Raw genomic sequence first — 16,126 nt, forward strand, 5'->3', positions numbered from 1 at the left:
AGGGAGCAAGCCAGGGTTGGGGGAAGGGCCTGGGGGGCTGGAGTCGCGGGGTCAGGCTGGGCTTGGGTTCTCCGACCTGCCCTTGCGCTGTCTTTGATGACTGGACGCGCCGCGGCCGCGCTAGGCCGGCGCTGCGGGGCCCCGGGCGCTGGGAGCAGGCCTCGAGGGCACAGGCGCCCGAGAGCAGAGCACCCCAGGCCGGGGATGAGGCCAGCAGGCTTGGCGGGGCCAGCCGGCGGTCCGCCCTCCCAGCGCAGTTCCGCCGGGGTCCCGATGCCCGGCCTGCAGGGGCGAGGCGCGCGCTCCCCGGGGAGCAGGGCTGCGGAGCAGGCGGCCTGCGGCGGGCGGCTGTGGCGGCACGAGAGGGCCATCTGCCTGGGTGCCGAGAACTGCAGCGTCCGCGGTGCGAGGCGCGGCCCCTCCGGGCCCCCTCTCCGCGTCCCCTGCCCCGCGCGCACGCACCTCCCGATGCCCGCCCGCGCCCGCGGCCCGAGTCCCGGTGCCAGGCCCAGACCCAGACTAGGCGCGGGAGGCGGTGCAGGGATTAGTGGACCCCTCCCCCAGCGCTCCCCTCGCCCCGCCCGAGGCAGCGAGGACCCCTGGGCCCGGGGGTGGTGAGGGAGCTTCGTCCCGGCGGTGCCCGGGCTGGGGACTCGGCCTCCCGGGGCGGGGGCCGCACGGCGGCAGGCCGAGGTGCGGGCGCGCTGTCAGGCGGCTGCCCGGCTCGGGTGCGGGGGTGGGCTCAGCGCGGGGGTCGCCGGGCCTCATCCCCCCGCCGAGGCCACGGCCGGGCGGGCAGTGCCCGCGCGGGTAACCCGACCCGACCCGGCTCCCGGTAGCCGCTCACCCCGCACGGCCGGGCAGGGGGAGGGAGAGGGATGGGGGGAGGGGGAAGGGAAGGGGTGGTGGGTGAGGGGCTGTGGGGACCGCAGGGCCGAGTCCCCGGCCTGCCTGCGCTGCTCTAAGGCGGCTGCCTGCGGGGCCCGGGACGAGCCAGCCCCCTGCCTCGCGGGCGTCGGGCCTGCGGCAGGAGGGAGCCCTGGGGCTGCACAGGCTTGGCTCGGGGAGGCAGACCCGAGCTGCTGCCTCCATTTTGTTTCCTGCTCAGCTTGGTCTGTGGTGGTGGTGGTGTGGGTTTGGGGTGCGGCCGGGCAGGGGGTTCACCTGCGGCCGCGCCTGCTCAGGGCCTGAGGCCTCGAAGACCCCAGCCCAAGCCCCCAGGTGAGCCCCGCGGTAGGAGGGGGACTGCCTTCGCCTCGGGTCGAGCCGAGCGGGCTGAGGGCAGGTGCCCAGTGGATGGGGAGCCCGGGCTGTAACCTAAGATGGAGGCCGGGACTGACGCGGCCCCGAGCGGGGCTGGCGGGGCGGTCGGACAGGCCTCAGCCGGGCCAGGTGCCGCCGGGGTTGGGGTTCCAGACGGTTAGGGTGCTGGAACCGTGTGCAGCCCGGGGCCGGCGTAGCGCCCCGAGGTAGGCGAGGGGATCGGAGTGCCACCCACGACGCCCGCAGGCCCGGACACTCCGGGGAGGCGCGCGAGGCCCCTGGGGAGCCCGCCTCAGGCCCCGCCCGGGCAGCCGGGCGGCCCGTAGGCCCGGGCAGCGATCGGGCGCGCAGGGGGAGGGGAGGGGGCGGCAGCGGCGGCTCCGCTGATTGGGCGGCGCGCTCACGAGCCCGACTTCACCCGCCCTGAACCCCGAAGAGTGAGGCGAGGGAGTGCGCGCGCAGTGGGGGAAGGGGTGCGCGCGCACTCGGGGCCCCAGCCGCACGCGGGCCGGCGCGAAGCGCTCGGTCGCACGCGCCGCCGCGGGGGCGCGCGCAGTGGGGGTGTGAGGAGGAGGAGGCGGCGGCGGAATAGGCCGGGGCAGGTCGCGCTTGCTGCCTTCTCCCTTGAAGAGAGACGCGGGGGGAGGGGGGTGCGGCGAGCGGCTCCGCTCTCTCCCCACCGCTCCGCGCGCGCCCCAGTGTAATGAGGGTCACCCCCTCCCCCCTGCCGGCCCGGGAGGGGGCGCGGGGCACGGTAACTAGTGAGCTGGGGTGGGCGGCGGGCGGGCGCGAGGAGGAGGGAGGAGGCGGCCGGGCGGGGAAGATGGTGGTGGCCGTGAGGTGAGGGGCGCGGGGGAGGGCCGGGCGCGGCGCGGGGTTGGTGGCCGGCGGCGTTGCAGCCGCGGGCCCCCTCCCCCTCCATCACTACCAGCCGGGCTCGGGCCTAGCCGGCCGGGCCGCCGCGAACTTCCTCCCGGCGCGGCCCGTGGCCCGCCGGCCTCCCGCGCGCACCTCGGCCTCCGCCTCCCCTCAGGTAGCCGGCTGGGGGGCGCGGGGCCGGTTGCCCTCCCGCAGCAAACTTTGCTTGCTGCTGAATATTGATAAGCGAGATCGGCTCAGCCAGGAGGTGCTGCCGCGGCTGCGGGAAGCAGCGCGGCCCGGGCAGGCGGCGGCGGCGTCGGCAGCAGCCATGTTTGTCAAGCTGTAGCAGCTGCTGTTGCCCTGACTCGGCTTCGGCGTTGCCTCCGTTTCTCCCTCTGCCGCGTCCCGGCCTCCGGGCCCCGCAGCCGTGGACTGAGCAGGCCTGCAGTCAGGAAGGCGAGCTTCGGGTGCAGCCACTTCGGCCTACTCGCCTGCGGCCTGTGCACGGCCGCTGCAAAGGCTCCGGCGCCGGCTGGGCGCAGAGTGCAGCGCTATTGTGACCGCTGCGCCCGAGCGAGCCAGGAAGGAGGGGGTAACCTTTTTGTGCAGCGTCCGGGAGCCCCCCTCGGACCCCAGAGCTCCCTCCCTTGGGGAGATCCGGCCACTGGACCCCCAGCGGGAGAGGGGGAGGACGATTGTCGTTTGAGATTTGGGAATTTCTACTGCCAAAGGGATTTTAATTTTAGTTCAGCCCAACTGTCCACCAGTCTGCAGTGCAGGAAAAAGGGACGGGCTGTTTCCATGTGGCAAGACCTGCCCAGCTCTGGGAAGATGGAGTTTGCGGAGGCTCACCGAGGCCATTTTTCCATCGTCAGCTGGGGAACTTTTTCCACCCATGGAAGTGCAGCAGAAAGGCATCGAGGCCACTAGGCCTTGAGAAGTGGCTGCCATTTTGAAGATAAGAATCAAGTGGCCTATTAACTCAGATTAATCGCTGTGTTTTTGGATTCCAGGTTGATGCTGGCCCAGGATGGATCAGACCTGTGAACTACCTAGAAGAAATTGTCTGCTGCCCTTTTCCAATCCAGTGAATTTAGATGCCCCTGAAGACAAGGACAGCCCTTTCGGTAATGGTCAATCCAATTTTTCTGAGCCACTTAATGGGTGTACTATGCAGTTATCGACTGCCAGTGGAACATCCCAAAATGCTTATGGACAAGATTCTCCATCTTGTTACATTCCACTGCGGAGACTACAGGATTTGGCCTCCATGATCAATGTAGAGTATTTAAATGGGTCTACTGATGGATCAGAATCCTTTCAAGACCCTGAAAAAAGTGATTCAAGAGCTCAGTCGCCAATTGTTTGCACTTCCTTGAGTCCTGGTGGTCCAACAGCACTTGCTATGAAACAGGAACCCTCTTGTAATAACTCCCCTGAACTCCAGGTAAAAGTAACAAAGACTATCAAGAATGGCTTTCTGCACTTTGAAAATTTTACTTGTGTGGACGATGCAGATGTAGATTCTGAAATGGACCCAGAACAGCCAGTCGCAGAGGATGAGAGTATAGAGGAGATCTTTGAGGAAACTCAGACCAATGCCACCTGCAATTATGAGCCTAAATCAGAGAATGGTGTAGACGTGGCCATGGGAAATGAACAAGACAGCACACCAGAGAGTAGACACGGTGCAGTCAAACCGCCATTCTTGCCATTAGCTCCTCAAACTGAAACACAGAAAAATAAGCAAAGAAATGAAGTGGACGGCAGCAATGAAAAAGCAGCCCTTCTCCCAGCCCCCTTTTCACTAGGAGATACAAACATTACCATAGAAGAGCAATTAAACTCAATAAATTTATCTTTTCAGGATGATCCAGACTCCAGTACCAGTACATTAGGAAACATGCTAGAATTACCTGGAACTTCATCATCATCTACTTCACAGGAATTGCCATTTGTAAGCAGTTTTTGGTACAACTTAAATATATACATGAATGTATATATACAGGCAACTTAAAGCAAAACTTAGACCTAATTGGTTTTTGGTTGCTTATCAGTTCACAGCTGAAAGCCTATTTCTATTGATAAGGTTTTTGGGGAAATTTTACTTTGATTTTTAAATTTATCTCTCTTGTATGAGTTTGGTTCTTCTCAGATTTTCCCAATTAACTCTCCATTGAGGACTGGCTAAGAGTTAAACTTCTAAGGGCATTTGATTGAGTTCAGACTTGACTTTTCAAGATGGAGGTATACATTTGTTTAGCTTTTTTATTAAAGTGGGCTTTGGCTTGCTGACATCATGAGTGAACCAGTTAATTACCTGGACTCTTGTTTCCACATAAGTCGTGGCTTGTTTTTTTAGTTGATGGAGTGACTTCTGCTGCAGATTGAAGTGCATTTTGGGCACAAATTCTAAGTAGCTAAGATGAGAAAGCCTTGGACATCAGTCAAAATTTAAATTAGGCTAATTTTTCTGAACTGCCTGTTGTGAAGGTACAGCATCCTATGCTTGAGATGATTGCCGTCATCAGAGTAGGCTCTTGAACTTTTTCTAGTTTTTAATTTTGAAGTGTGTGTGTATGGGTGGTATGTGTGTATGTGTATAGAAATGGAAAAAAATCTAATTTGAGTTGTTAACTCGGTAGTGCAGTGTAACATTGTTAGAGGGTGGCAAATGATAAAGTTCTTTTTTATTTGATCTTATGCAAAGTTTCTGGACTGTCTCTAGTTAGCTAAATCATCAGTTGACTTCTCTTAGCCTCAGTTTCATCACCTTCAAAATCTGAAACTACTTGATTGTTAAAAGGTTCCTTTCAGCTTTAAATATTTGATTCTGTTTCTGCTTAGACACATTGTCATGGTCACCTGTAATGCCACCAAAGAGGACTTTTTTCCCCCAACAAGTGCCTCTGAAATACTATGTAGAGATTTAATCAGAAAAAATTTTATGGTATGTGGTGATCATTTTGAGTGCATTAAACATTCACTTTACCATTTAGTCCTGCTGTTCTTCAAAGTTACAGAGTGAGAATATGGGTATGTCGCTTTTGTTTCTGTTGATTCATATATTAAATATGCTTTAGTACTTCTTGCTTTCTTAGCTTGGCAGTTGCAGATTTTAAAAATTTGTTTTGGTAGTTTTCTTGAGTCTGTTGTCCTAGAATATTTTTTAGGGTGGATACACTGTGTTGGGAACCTGTTAGCAGCTCAGACAAATCCTTTTTCTTGGGTTCACATCGAAATTTACTTTACTTTACATATATATAGTTTTGCCTTTGTAGTCACATAACAACTTAGATCTGATGGTGGTGATAGATGTTTCTCTAGAAGCATACAAATGGAAGTATAAATCTGTCTGGTTCTCATCAGAGAGATGTCAGTGGAGTATTGGTTCTATTAAAAAGAATTGAAAATATTGGAGCCTGTAGACAGTATGTTATGCATCTAAAATGGGAGTTAGCAAACTTGTATAAATTTTTTTTTCCAGGCAGAAAATCTAAATTGCTCAAAGGACTTGATGGGCTTGAAGAAGCAAGTATCTGTAATTTATTCTTTTAGGACTTCAGTTCAAGATTGTGGTTGAAATCTATTGCTTTGATTTTCACTTTTGATATTTTTTAACTGAGGATTTTAAAAAAGTGAAGTCAGTCTCAGAATGCAAATTTAGTTGAACAATATAGCTTGGGAAAGGTATAATTAAAAATAATTCCTATGTAGCCGTACCCTATTGACATATTCAGACTATTCACAGTTGATTCATTGATGCGGCAGGTATAGAGCACTTGCTCTGTATTAGGTCCTATGCTCAGGGCTAGAAATTTTAGAAAATCCTTGGCAAATGCTATTTGTCCTATTCTCTGTGTCATATTGTGATAGAACAAGATTCTCTTGGTGAGAGTAAGGGTAGTTATGGGGGTTGTAAACTCCCTGTCTGGAATTAGAGGAAGACACACAATTTAAGATCATATTGTCTGTTGTTTTGTGTATCTAGCTATATACGCAGGCTGTTTGCCTCCTGTCATGAATGAGCATCCTCTTCAGTTTACCCTCGTGTTCTTCAGTTATTTTCTCTGTGTACGATGATGGGAAATGATTGTCATTATAGTTAGTAATCCTGACCTGGTGCTTTTATACTTAATTCTGTTGATACTCTGATTCCTGACAGTGTACATATACAGTGTACAGTACTTTGTACATGGGAGGTGCTTGATGAAATCTTGAAGGAAGGTTGGTCCCCAGAGCTCCAAGTTTAACTATGAGGCCATAACTTACAGTTTATTGAGTGCTTTGGTCTGTATTGTCTCATTTTGTCTTCATAGCTTTCTAGTAAGAAGAGATGTCATAGAAGACATAGGTCAACCTTCAAGACACTTGAGATTTTTGGAGACAAGACTGAAACCCTTGAAATCATAGAAGTATCGAATACTCGTGGTTTTCTTCAGTGTCTTCTGAAGGTCTCTGACACTCTTGCCTGGGCCTGAAGTAACTCCTGTTTTCTTACTAGGCTGATTTGCAGCAGTTGTTTGTTTTCTACTCTTCCTCACTTAGATGTTTTACGGAGCATTTATTCTATGGCGGTATTCGTGAATTAGGGGATCCTCAACGTTCTTAGGATGTAGCTAGCTCCAGGATGGTCTGACGTACATATTATGCTGGTGATCCTCTTTATCTAAAAAGAAGACCACTAAAAATGAATCCACTTAAAACGAGGACTAAAATTTCATAAGTAAATAGGAAAAGGTTTATTTAGGATTTTATATTGAAAAGTAAAATTAAGCATTATGAAAATAAGTTTTTTAAAGCTTTATCAAAATTTTGGTTGTGATGGCAGCTATTTGTTACAATAAGCCAAGAGTCAAATAAGTTTTAAAAAATTTTGTCCAGTGAAGTTGTACAATAAGGAGATGACATACTTTATTTTGCTTCACTTTCTCATCATGTCATAAGGTGGATAAATTTTTGTAAAAATGTTTAAAGACATAATTAGTTTTAGTAAGGTTCTCTTTTTAAAAATGTCCGCTATGGAAAATTTTAAGCATATGCCAAAGAAGAGAGAATAGTAGAAATCCCCCTGTACTCCTTACCTAGCTTCAAGAATTACTGATATTTTGCCAATCTTGTTTTATCTGTCCTCCCTCCATTATGTCATTCACTAACATTTCTTAATCCTTTGCTGTTCATCATATCACACTTTGAAGCTCCTGTCCTATTATTGTCAGCTGTCACTTGTTTACTTGTTGACCTAGATCATCTTTTTCTTGCGTGTAATTGGAGTAGTTCTTCCGTATTATTTACATTGACTTGAAGAAACACAGCATCTGTTTGCCAGATTTGTTTGCAGTTTTTACCTTGTAATCGATTTGCACTGTAATACTAATTAGTGCTTCATTAGGTGGAGACAGACACTATATTGTCTATGGAATGGATGTTTGAATAGAGACTTGTTTTTTGCCATTGAAAAATAGATATTTTGGTGTTATGACAGTTTATCCCCCTTACCCCTGTACAATCTTGGGGATTCAGAAAATACAAACCACCCCCTATATGGGGGTGCTTGAATGTTTAAGTGGTTAAGGAGTTGAGTGGAGAGATGATTGAAACCTAGAGCAGTCAAGGCTTCAAGGAAGAAGTGGGACTTGAATTGGCCTTGACTGGGTTGGGTTTGGTTTGGTTAGGTTAGGTTTAGAAGGGAACTTTGGATGTGGAGAATTAAATGAACATAGTATTTTCAGAAGGTACTTGTTGGGGATAGGGTGGGTAGAATGACTGTAGTCAGGTAATGGGGCCTAGAAATCCAGACTGTGGCATTTGGTGTTGATGTGATAGAAACTGGGAACCAGTGAGGGATTTTAGCTAATAGGTGATATGAAATCTGTGTTGGGAAAACTTTGGCTGAGAGAGAGTAGAGGCAATGTTAGGATCTAGGAGTCTGTTGCAGTACTAATTAAACCTTAGACTTGAGGGGCCGGCTGGTGGCGGAAGCGGTTAAGTGCGCGCGCTCCGCTGTGGCTGCCCGGGGTTCACCGGTTCGGATCCCGGGTGCGCACCGATGCACTGCTTGGCAAGCCATGCTGTGGCAGCGTCCCATATAAAGTGGAGGAAGATGGGCATGGATGTTAGCCCAGGGCCAGTCTTCCTCAGCAAAAAAAGGAGGATTGGCAGATGTTAGCACGGGGCTGATCTCCTCCCAAAAAAAAAAAAAAAAAGTACTATTAAAACTTAGACTCGAGCAGTCAGTAGTAGAAAGAAAGAGGGTAGGGGCCGGCCTGGTGGCTTAGCGGTTAAGTGCGCGCGCTCCGCTACTGGCACCCCGGGTTCGGGTTCGGATCAGGGGCGTGCCGATGCACCGCTTCTCTGGCCATGCTGAGGCCGTGTCCCACATACAGCAACTAGAAGGATGTGCAACTATGACATACAACTATCTATTGGGGCTTTGGGGGGAAAAAAAAGGAGGAGGATTGGCAGTAGATGTTAGCTCAGAGCCGGTCTTCCTCAGAAAAAGAGGAGGATTGATTAGCATGGATGTTAGCTCAGGGCTGATCTTCCTCACAAAAAAAAAAAAAAGAGGGTAAATCCAAAAGAGTATTTCCGAGGAAGGAAATCGGCAGCCCTTCTGGGGTTGCCTGGATTTGAGGTATGAAGGAGAGAGATGAGTGCAGATGATGTCCAAGGCTTGTTATGTTGGTGCCTGAGAAGAAATGATTCCTCAGGGATTCTCTCCTCATCATCCCAGCAGTTCTCTACTCTCTCCTTTCCTCTCTGAGAAGAAAATTGATCCTATCTCCACACCCTTCGGGTTCTGCTTTCTATCCAACTCCTTCCTTGCTAGAGGACCTTGTTTTATTCATTACTCTTTCTTCTTGCCCTCTGGGATCTTTATTCTCTACCTCTCCACTGCATCACTTTTTCTGCCTAAAAACAGGGTGACATCTTGCTATTCTAAAGGAGTCTTCATTGGGGCCGGCCTGGTGGCATAGCTGTTAAGTTCACACCCTCCGCTTTGGCGCCCCGGGGGTTTGCAGGTTTGGATCCTGGGCGTGGACCGATGCACTGCTTTTCAAGCCATGCTGTGGTGGCATCCCATATAAAGTAGAGGAGGATGGGCATGGAAGTTAGCCCAGGGCCAGTCTTCCTCTGCAAAAAGAGGAAGATTGGCAGCGGATGTTAGCTCAGTGCTAATCTTCCTCACAAAAAAAAAAAAAAAGAATCTTGCTCTATTCTGTAACCCCTCCAGTTATCTGTCTCCTTTACCGGTGAATTTCTTGAAAGAGTTGTCTCCTTTGTTTATCTCTCATTAAAGCTCTATGGATTGGCTTCTGTATTCACCACTCTGCAAAAACTGTTTTCATAGGTCACAAATGACACCTCCATACTTATCCTACTAGATTTGCAGCCTTTTGATCACCACTCCTTTCAACAGTCCTTTTTTGACTGCTTATTCTCATCCCCTTTCCTTCATTCTCTGCAGTCTTAACCACTTTCGCTGATTCACTTTACTGCTACTCTCCTGTATGAAAAGTCTCTTGACCTGACTTCTGAGCTTTGGACCAAGAAATTTAATTGCCAACCAAACTTCTCTTCTACCTGTATCGTATTCATTTTTGAACCTATCTCTTTTTCCTCCCTCCCTCCCTCCCTCCCTCCCTCTCCCCCGTCCATCCTCTCTCCCTCCCCCCTCCCCTCCCTTCCTTCTTTCTTTCTTTTCTTCTTCTTCTTTTTTTTTTGCTGAGGAAGATTAGCCCTGAGCTAGCATCTGTTGCCAGTCTTCCTCTTTTTGTGCTTGAGGAAGATTGTCCCCGAGCTAACACCTGTCTGTGCCAGTCTTCCTCTGCTTTATGTGTGGGTCGCTGCCACACCGTGGCTGGTGAGCGGTATAGGTCCATGCCCAGGATTGGAACCCATGAACCTGGGCCACCAAAGCAGAGTGCACTGAACTTAAACCACTACGCCACAGGGCCGGCCCCTGAACCTCTCTCTTTTATTGCCAAACATGAGTTTCTTTCTGTGTTAATGATGGCATTATCCTCCTGTTCATATCAAGGCTGGAAACCTTGAGGCCACTTATTCATTTATATGATCAAAACACATCTGAGTGCCTCCTCTGTGTCAGGCACTGCTGGTATTAAAAAAAGGAAAGACAAACTCTATGTTTTTAAGGAACTTTACTGTGTGGAGGAGACAAGTGTAAACAATGACCATACAGAATACTAAGTGGTCTGGTACAGATGCAGTACTGTGGGAGTGTGGAGGAAGGCATGCTTGGAGTAATCAAGAAGAACTTCACAGGGGGCTTATATATAATTTGAGGAAAGACATGCCAGTAAGTAAGAAGGAATAGCATATGCAAGTGGCAAGAAATTCTTTGATAGGAATCTGGGAGGAGTGGGATTGTCAGGAGATAAAGTATAAAGATGGGCCTTATATGCCATCCTATAGAGTTGAATTATTCTAATGCTATTTCTTTCTTTTTTTTTTTAATAATTTTATTTATTTATTTCCCCCCCAAAGCTCCGGTAGATAGTTGTATATCATAGCTGCACATCCTTCTAGTTGCTGTATGTGGGACACGGCCTCAGCATGGCCGGAGAAGCGGTGCCTCGGTGTGCGCCCAGGATCCGAACCCCAGGCCGCCAGCAGCGGAGCGCGCGCACCTAACCGCTGAGCCACGGGGCCGGCCCTCTAGTGCTATTTCTACCTTATACAGATTCCTCCAGTCTTTTTTGTTTCTTCATTCCTATTTTACTATGAAGTCTTTTTTTTTTTTAAACGTTTTCTTTCTTTTTTTTTTTTTTGTGAGGAAGATCAGCCCTGAGCTAACATCCATGCCAATCCTCTTTTTCCTGAGGAAGACCGGCCCTGAGCTAACATCTATTACCAATCCTCCTCCTTTTTTTCCCTTTTTCTCCCCAAGGCCCCAGTAGATAGTTGTATGTCATAGTTGCACTTCCTTCTAGTTGCTGTATGTGGGACGCTGCCTCAGCATGGCCGGACAAGCAGTGCGTCGCTGTGCGCCCCAGATCCGAACCCAGGCCGCCCGTAGTGGAGCGCGCGCACTTAACCACTAAGCCACGGGGCCGGCCCCTATGAAGTCTTTATCACTGGTCTTCATATGGTTTTTCTCTCCAGCCTGTCTTACACAAAATTACCTCTGACCTCCAAAATGAGAACTACTAGGTCTCTGGTTAAAGCTTTACCTTCAGTGCCTCAGTCGTCTCCCTATTTGTCTAACAAATAAAGCCCAAATTCAGTGTCCTCTTTGATAGGACCGCATCCTGACCTATCAAATCTCATATGCTATACCCATGGCACCCTGGCTTCAGCCAAACTGAACTGTTTGTGGTGCCTTGCTCCATATTCTCCCCTGGCTTATGCCTTTCTGCTCCTTATCTGATTCGTTTTTGCATCTTAACAGTGTGTAGCATGGTACTTTCTTTGTAGTAGACACGCATATTTTTATTGAGTGCAAGAATGAATGGTGCTATTACAGAGATACAAGTTGGGGAGAGGAGTATATTTTAGGTAGGAAGGTGATGAGTGAACTGTCAGCTTTCATCCTCAATGTACCAAATTTCCAAACTTCAGAGGTTTTTTTGACTTCATCTCCTCTTGCACTCAATTTCTGAGGCCTTTGAATTTGAGCTCCCTAATACCTCAAGCATTCTTTTTTCTTTCCATTCTCACTTTTGATCTCTTAATTAAGAATATTAAATCATAATTGTTTTAAGATGAACAGATCTCTTGAGTGTGTACTGTGCTACCTGTTTATTTGGAGAAGTCCCTTTAATTTCTCTGAGGCCCAGTTCCTCATTTCTAAATTGGGGCTAGTACCTTTCTTGCAGGGTTGTTTGAGAGGATGCAACAAGATAACTTATATGAAGCAGCTGGCACTGTAAGCGATGCCTATTATTATTATATGTCAAGAGCCAAATGCACGTTTGAATGGGTTGTGAATTTTGAGAAATGTATTTTTGCTTTTTTCTCTATTCTCCAAACTGTTCTTGCTTAATTGGTAAGATAAGGACATTAACTATTTCTCTTTTTGTTTAATAATCAAGAGAATTTGATCCATATTTTTGTTTGGTAATCAGGAGAATTTAATTTGTGCAGTAGAATCAGTATCTTTCTGTACCCCAACTGTTAAGTAGTGTAACTTTATTACATTATTGCTTTTTGCTGGTCGTCCTTTGTCATGGATGTAAATGTTTTATTTCCACCCCCTGGTTTTCAGGGGAGCCTATTGAAAGGAGACCCCACCTCTTTTGTGGTGATGGGTTTGATTTTTATTGAGCAGTCATTTCTGAAACTTTTTTAATGATCTCAAATGTAGCCTTTTGAAGAAATTGCTATGAAGCTTTTCAGTTAGAAAAGTAATAAATATTCATGGTAAAAAAAAGGCATACTTAGGGCCAGCCCTGTGGCTTAGCGGTTAAGTGTGCACGCTTTGCTACTGGTGGCCCTGGTTCCAGTCCGATCCCTGGCGCGCACTGACACACTGCTTCTCTGGCCATGCTGAGGCCGCGTCCCACATACAGCAACTAGAAGGATGTGCAGCTATAACATACAACTGTCTACTGGGGCTTTGGGGAAAAAAAGGAGGAGGATTGGCAATAGGTGTTAGCTCAGAGCCGGTATTCCTCAGCAAAAAGAGGAGGATTAGCATGAATGTTAGCTCAGGGCTGATCTTCCTCACAAAAAAAAAAAAGGCATACTTAAAAATGGAACGTAAAAATTTCTTTATTTCTGTCACCCTTCATATACTCCGTCATTTTCACTCTTAATATTCTATTAGAATTTTCTTTGTATATATATACCTTTTTAAATCTTTTGCTAACACAGGTGGCCTGATGTACGTGTTATTGACTACCTCAGTTAATATTTAAGGACATCTTTTCCTATGAGCATGTAGATAGATCTCTGTTCTTTTTGTTAATTATTGAAATTTTTATTAAGACAAATGTAGATTGACATACAATTGTAGGAAATAATACAGAGAGATCACTTGTGTATTTTGCCTCATTTTGCAATGGTAATATTTTGCAAAAATGTCTAATACCACAACCAGGATATTGACATTGATTTAATCCATCAGTCTGATTCAGGTGTCCCCAGTTTTACTTGTACTCATTTGTGTGTACTCATTTTTGTTTTTCGTGTTTTTTTTTTTTTTAAAGAAAATTCTGTATTTCTATAAGGACATATTCTAGATGTCCCCCGTTTTACTTGTACTCATTTGTGTGTGTGTATTAAGTTCTCTACATTTTTATCACCTGTGTAGGTTTCTACAGGCACCACCACAGTCAAGATACTGAACGTTCCAACACCACCAGGTCTCTCCTGTGGCCCTTTTATACCACACGCATCTCCTTCCTGGCAGCTCCTCTTCCAACCTTTGCCAACCACTAATCTGTCCTTTGTTTTTAAAATTTTGTCGTTACAAAAATGTCTGTATAAATGGAATCATACAGTATGCAGCCTTTTGGAATTGGGATTTTTCACTTAGTGTAATTCCCTGGAGATTTATCAAAGTTATTGAATATATCAGTATTTTATTCCTTTATATTAGTAAGTAGTATTCCATGGTACATATGTACCACAGTTTGTTTAACCATTCACTTGTTGAAGGATATCTGGGCTTATTCTAGCTTTTGGCTGTTAGAAGTAAAGTGCTATGAACATTCATGTACAGGTTTTTGTGTGAACATAAGTTTTCGTTTCTCTGGGATAAATGCCCAGGAGTACAATTGTTGAATCATATCATAATGGCATATTTACTTTTATAAGAAACTGCCAAACTGATTTCCAGAGTGACTGTACTGCTTACATTCTCAGCAGCAGTATATGAGTGATCCAGTTTCCCTGCATCCTTGCCATCATTTGGTGTTGTCACTATTTTTATTTAGCCATTTTGATAGTTATATAATGATGTCTCATTATGGTTTTAATTTGCATTTTCCTGATAGCTGATGTAGAACATCTTTTCATGTGCTTATTTGCCATCTGTATATTCTCTTTGGTGAAATATATTCATGTTTTTTGCCCATTTTCTAATTGGATTGTTTGTTTTTACTGTTGAGTTTTTTATATATTTTAGATGATCTACATTCTTCATAATGGCTGTATACAAACCATAATTTTTAAATATTGCTTCCACTTTTAGATAATTTGAGAACTAATAAAATCATACATATTTGTAGTTTCCCTTTATAAATTGGAACAGATGTTAGTGTTTGTTGTGGTTATTAGGTGAAATTACTTTATTAAGGCTTCTGAAGTTCTTTTCACATCTCTAGTGACCTTATATAAAATACCATAATACTCTGTTAAAGATTGCTGGAAGGATAAAATCCATTTTGGAGAATGAAAAATTATATTTATACATTTGATTAAATTAAAAATAATTACTGGTTATATGATATCCCCTTATATACCAGGAAGAGTCTGAAGGTAGTCTTTCTTTATAAATTATGAGGGTATATTCCCCTTGTCATCTCTAATTTCTCTTGATGCTGTAATTAGAGCTGTTGGGGATCCCTGGTGAGAGCAAGCAATGTGCAAGTTATACCTGAACCCAGTAAAAATAACAGACATCAATGCCATGCTAATTGTCATTGGAGTTTTACGTCCAAAGGCATTTCTTTAACATTGCAGGTTCCATGGACAGTATGTTGAATCTATTTTTTTAATTAGTATGTCAAGAAACAGCACTTCCACCATGCCGTGATCTGTAAAGAATTGCAGAACAGTTGTTGAGAGGTAATACACTTCTACATTTCAAGTGCTTTTTTAACCTAACAGAGCTTTGGTGGAGAAGTGTTATAGTGCAGGTAATTAAACCACTGAAATTAGTTTTTTGGTGGAGTAGATATTAGAGTTGTAAGTAAAGTCTTGATAGGTCTTATTAATTTCATAGTAATGTCTGTGGAATTATTTCCTAAAGATAAACTGCTGATAGTGGAATTATCAGGGCAGTAGGTTAAATTTTTTGTGTCTCTTGGCATACCTACTTCTGCATGGTTTTCCAAAAGGATTGTACCATTTTCACAGTTCTAAATAGTGTGTAAGTCTAGCATTTGCTTCGCTGATAGCAAAGCCAACTTTTGATAGCATTGCTGTTTTAAGTTTTTTTCTTTATTAAATGGGTGCATAATACTACCACAAGACTGATTTAATTAATACAACTTTATTGTTGAAAATGATTTTTGTTTGTTTACTGTTTATATTTTTCCTATGACCTTTGTGTTTATATCCTTTTGGATTTTGGTGTTTTATAGCTATTATCCTTGTATCTTACTGGATATAAATATTTCTTCTCAATCTGTTTTTCATTTTAGTTAATGATGTTCTTTAGTTTTACAGCCCAAGTTTCAATTTTCATATAGCCAGATCAGTGTTTTACAGAATTTCTTTCATCGATTCAAAGCTTGCTGTGTTTCTATATATTTGATAAACCAGCTTTACAGACTTATAAACATTTAAAGAAATCATATCTGCTACAATCCTATTGATTTAATGGGATTTTATTGTACTATCTGGCACTTTGCTGATGATAATTTTTATAGGTTTTTAATAGCCTTTTTGAAAACAAATTCTTAGAGCTGTGGAAGGGATGTTTCCCTCTGTATTAGTTGTCTATTCTGCCTAACAAATTACTGTCAAATTTAGTAGCCGATAACAATAAACATTTATCTCATATAGGGTTAGGAGTCAGGGAGTGGCTTAGTTGGGTGTTCTGGCTCAGAGTCTCTCATGATACTGCAAGCAAGATGTTGGCCAGGGCTACAGTCATCTGAAGGCTGGCTGTAAGATCCGTGTCCAAGATGGCACACTCATATGGCTGCTGGCTGTTTGTAGGAGGCATCAGTTCCTTGCCATCTGAGCCTGTCTGTAGGGTTGCTCACAGTATGCAGCTGGCTTCCCCCAGAGTGAGTGATCCAAGAGAGAAGGAGAAACCAAACAGGGAGATCCAAGGAGATACAGTGTGGGAGAGGCATACACAAGGGCG

The 16,126-nt window shown here is 45.9% G+C and overlaps 1 protein-coding gene across 8 annotated transcripts in view; it reads left to right on the forward strand.

Annotated features, from left to right (window-relative positions):
- The window catches only part of NSD1 (nuclear receptor binding SET domain protein 1), a 163,458-nt gene that overhangs the window by 125 nt on the left and 147,207 nt on the right, over positions 1-16,126 (forward strand). The window contains exons 1-3 of one of the 8 annotated variants that reach the window (XM_058546830.1): positions 3,144-3,251; positions 3,992-4,081; positions 6,444-6,578. In XM_058546830.1, coding sequence (XP_058402813.1) covers positions 3,222-3,251; positions 3,992-4,081; positions 6,444-6,578 — 255 coding nt within the window. In that variant the 5' untranslated portion in view covers positions 3,144-3,221. Of the gene's footprint in view, positions 1-1,015; positions 1,222-1,879; positions 2,018-2,263; positions 2,297-3,137; positions 4,082-6,443; positions 6,579-16,126 lie in introns of those variants that run through there. The other 7 variants (XM_058546823.1, XM_058546816.1, XM_058546799.1 and 4 more) reach the window with 7 other exon arrangements.

Source organism: Diceros bicornis, chromosome 1, assembly GCF_020826845.1.
Source record: "Diceros bicornis minor isolate mBicDic1 chromosome 1, mDicBic1.mat.cur, whole genome shotgun sequence".
Lineage (NCBI taxonomy): Eukaryota > Metazoa > Chordata > Mammalia > Perissodactyla > Rhinocerotidae > Diceros > Diceros bicornis.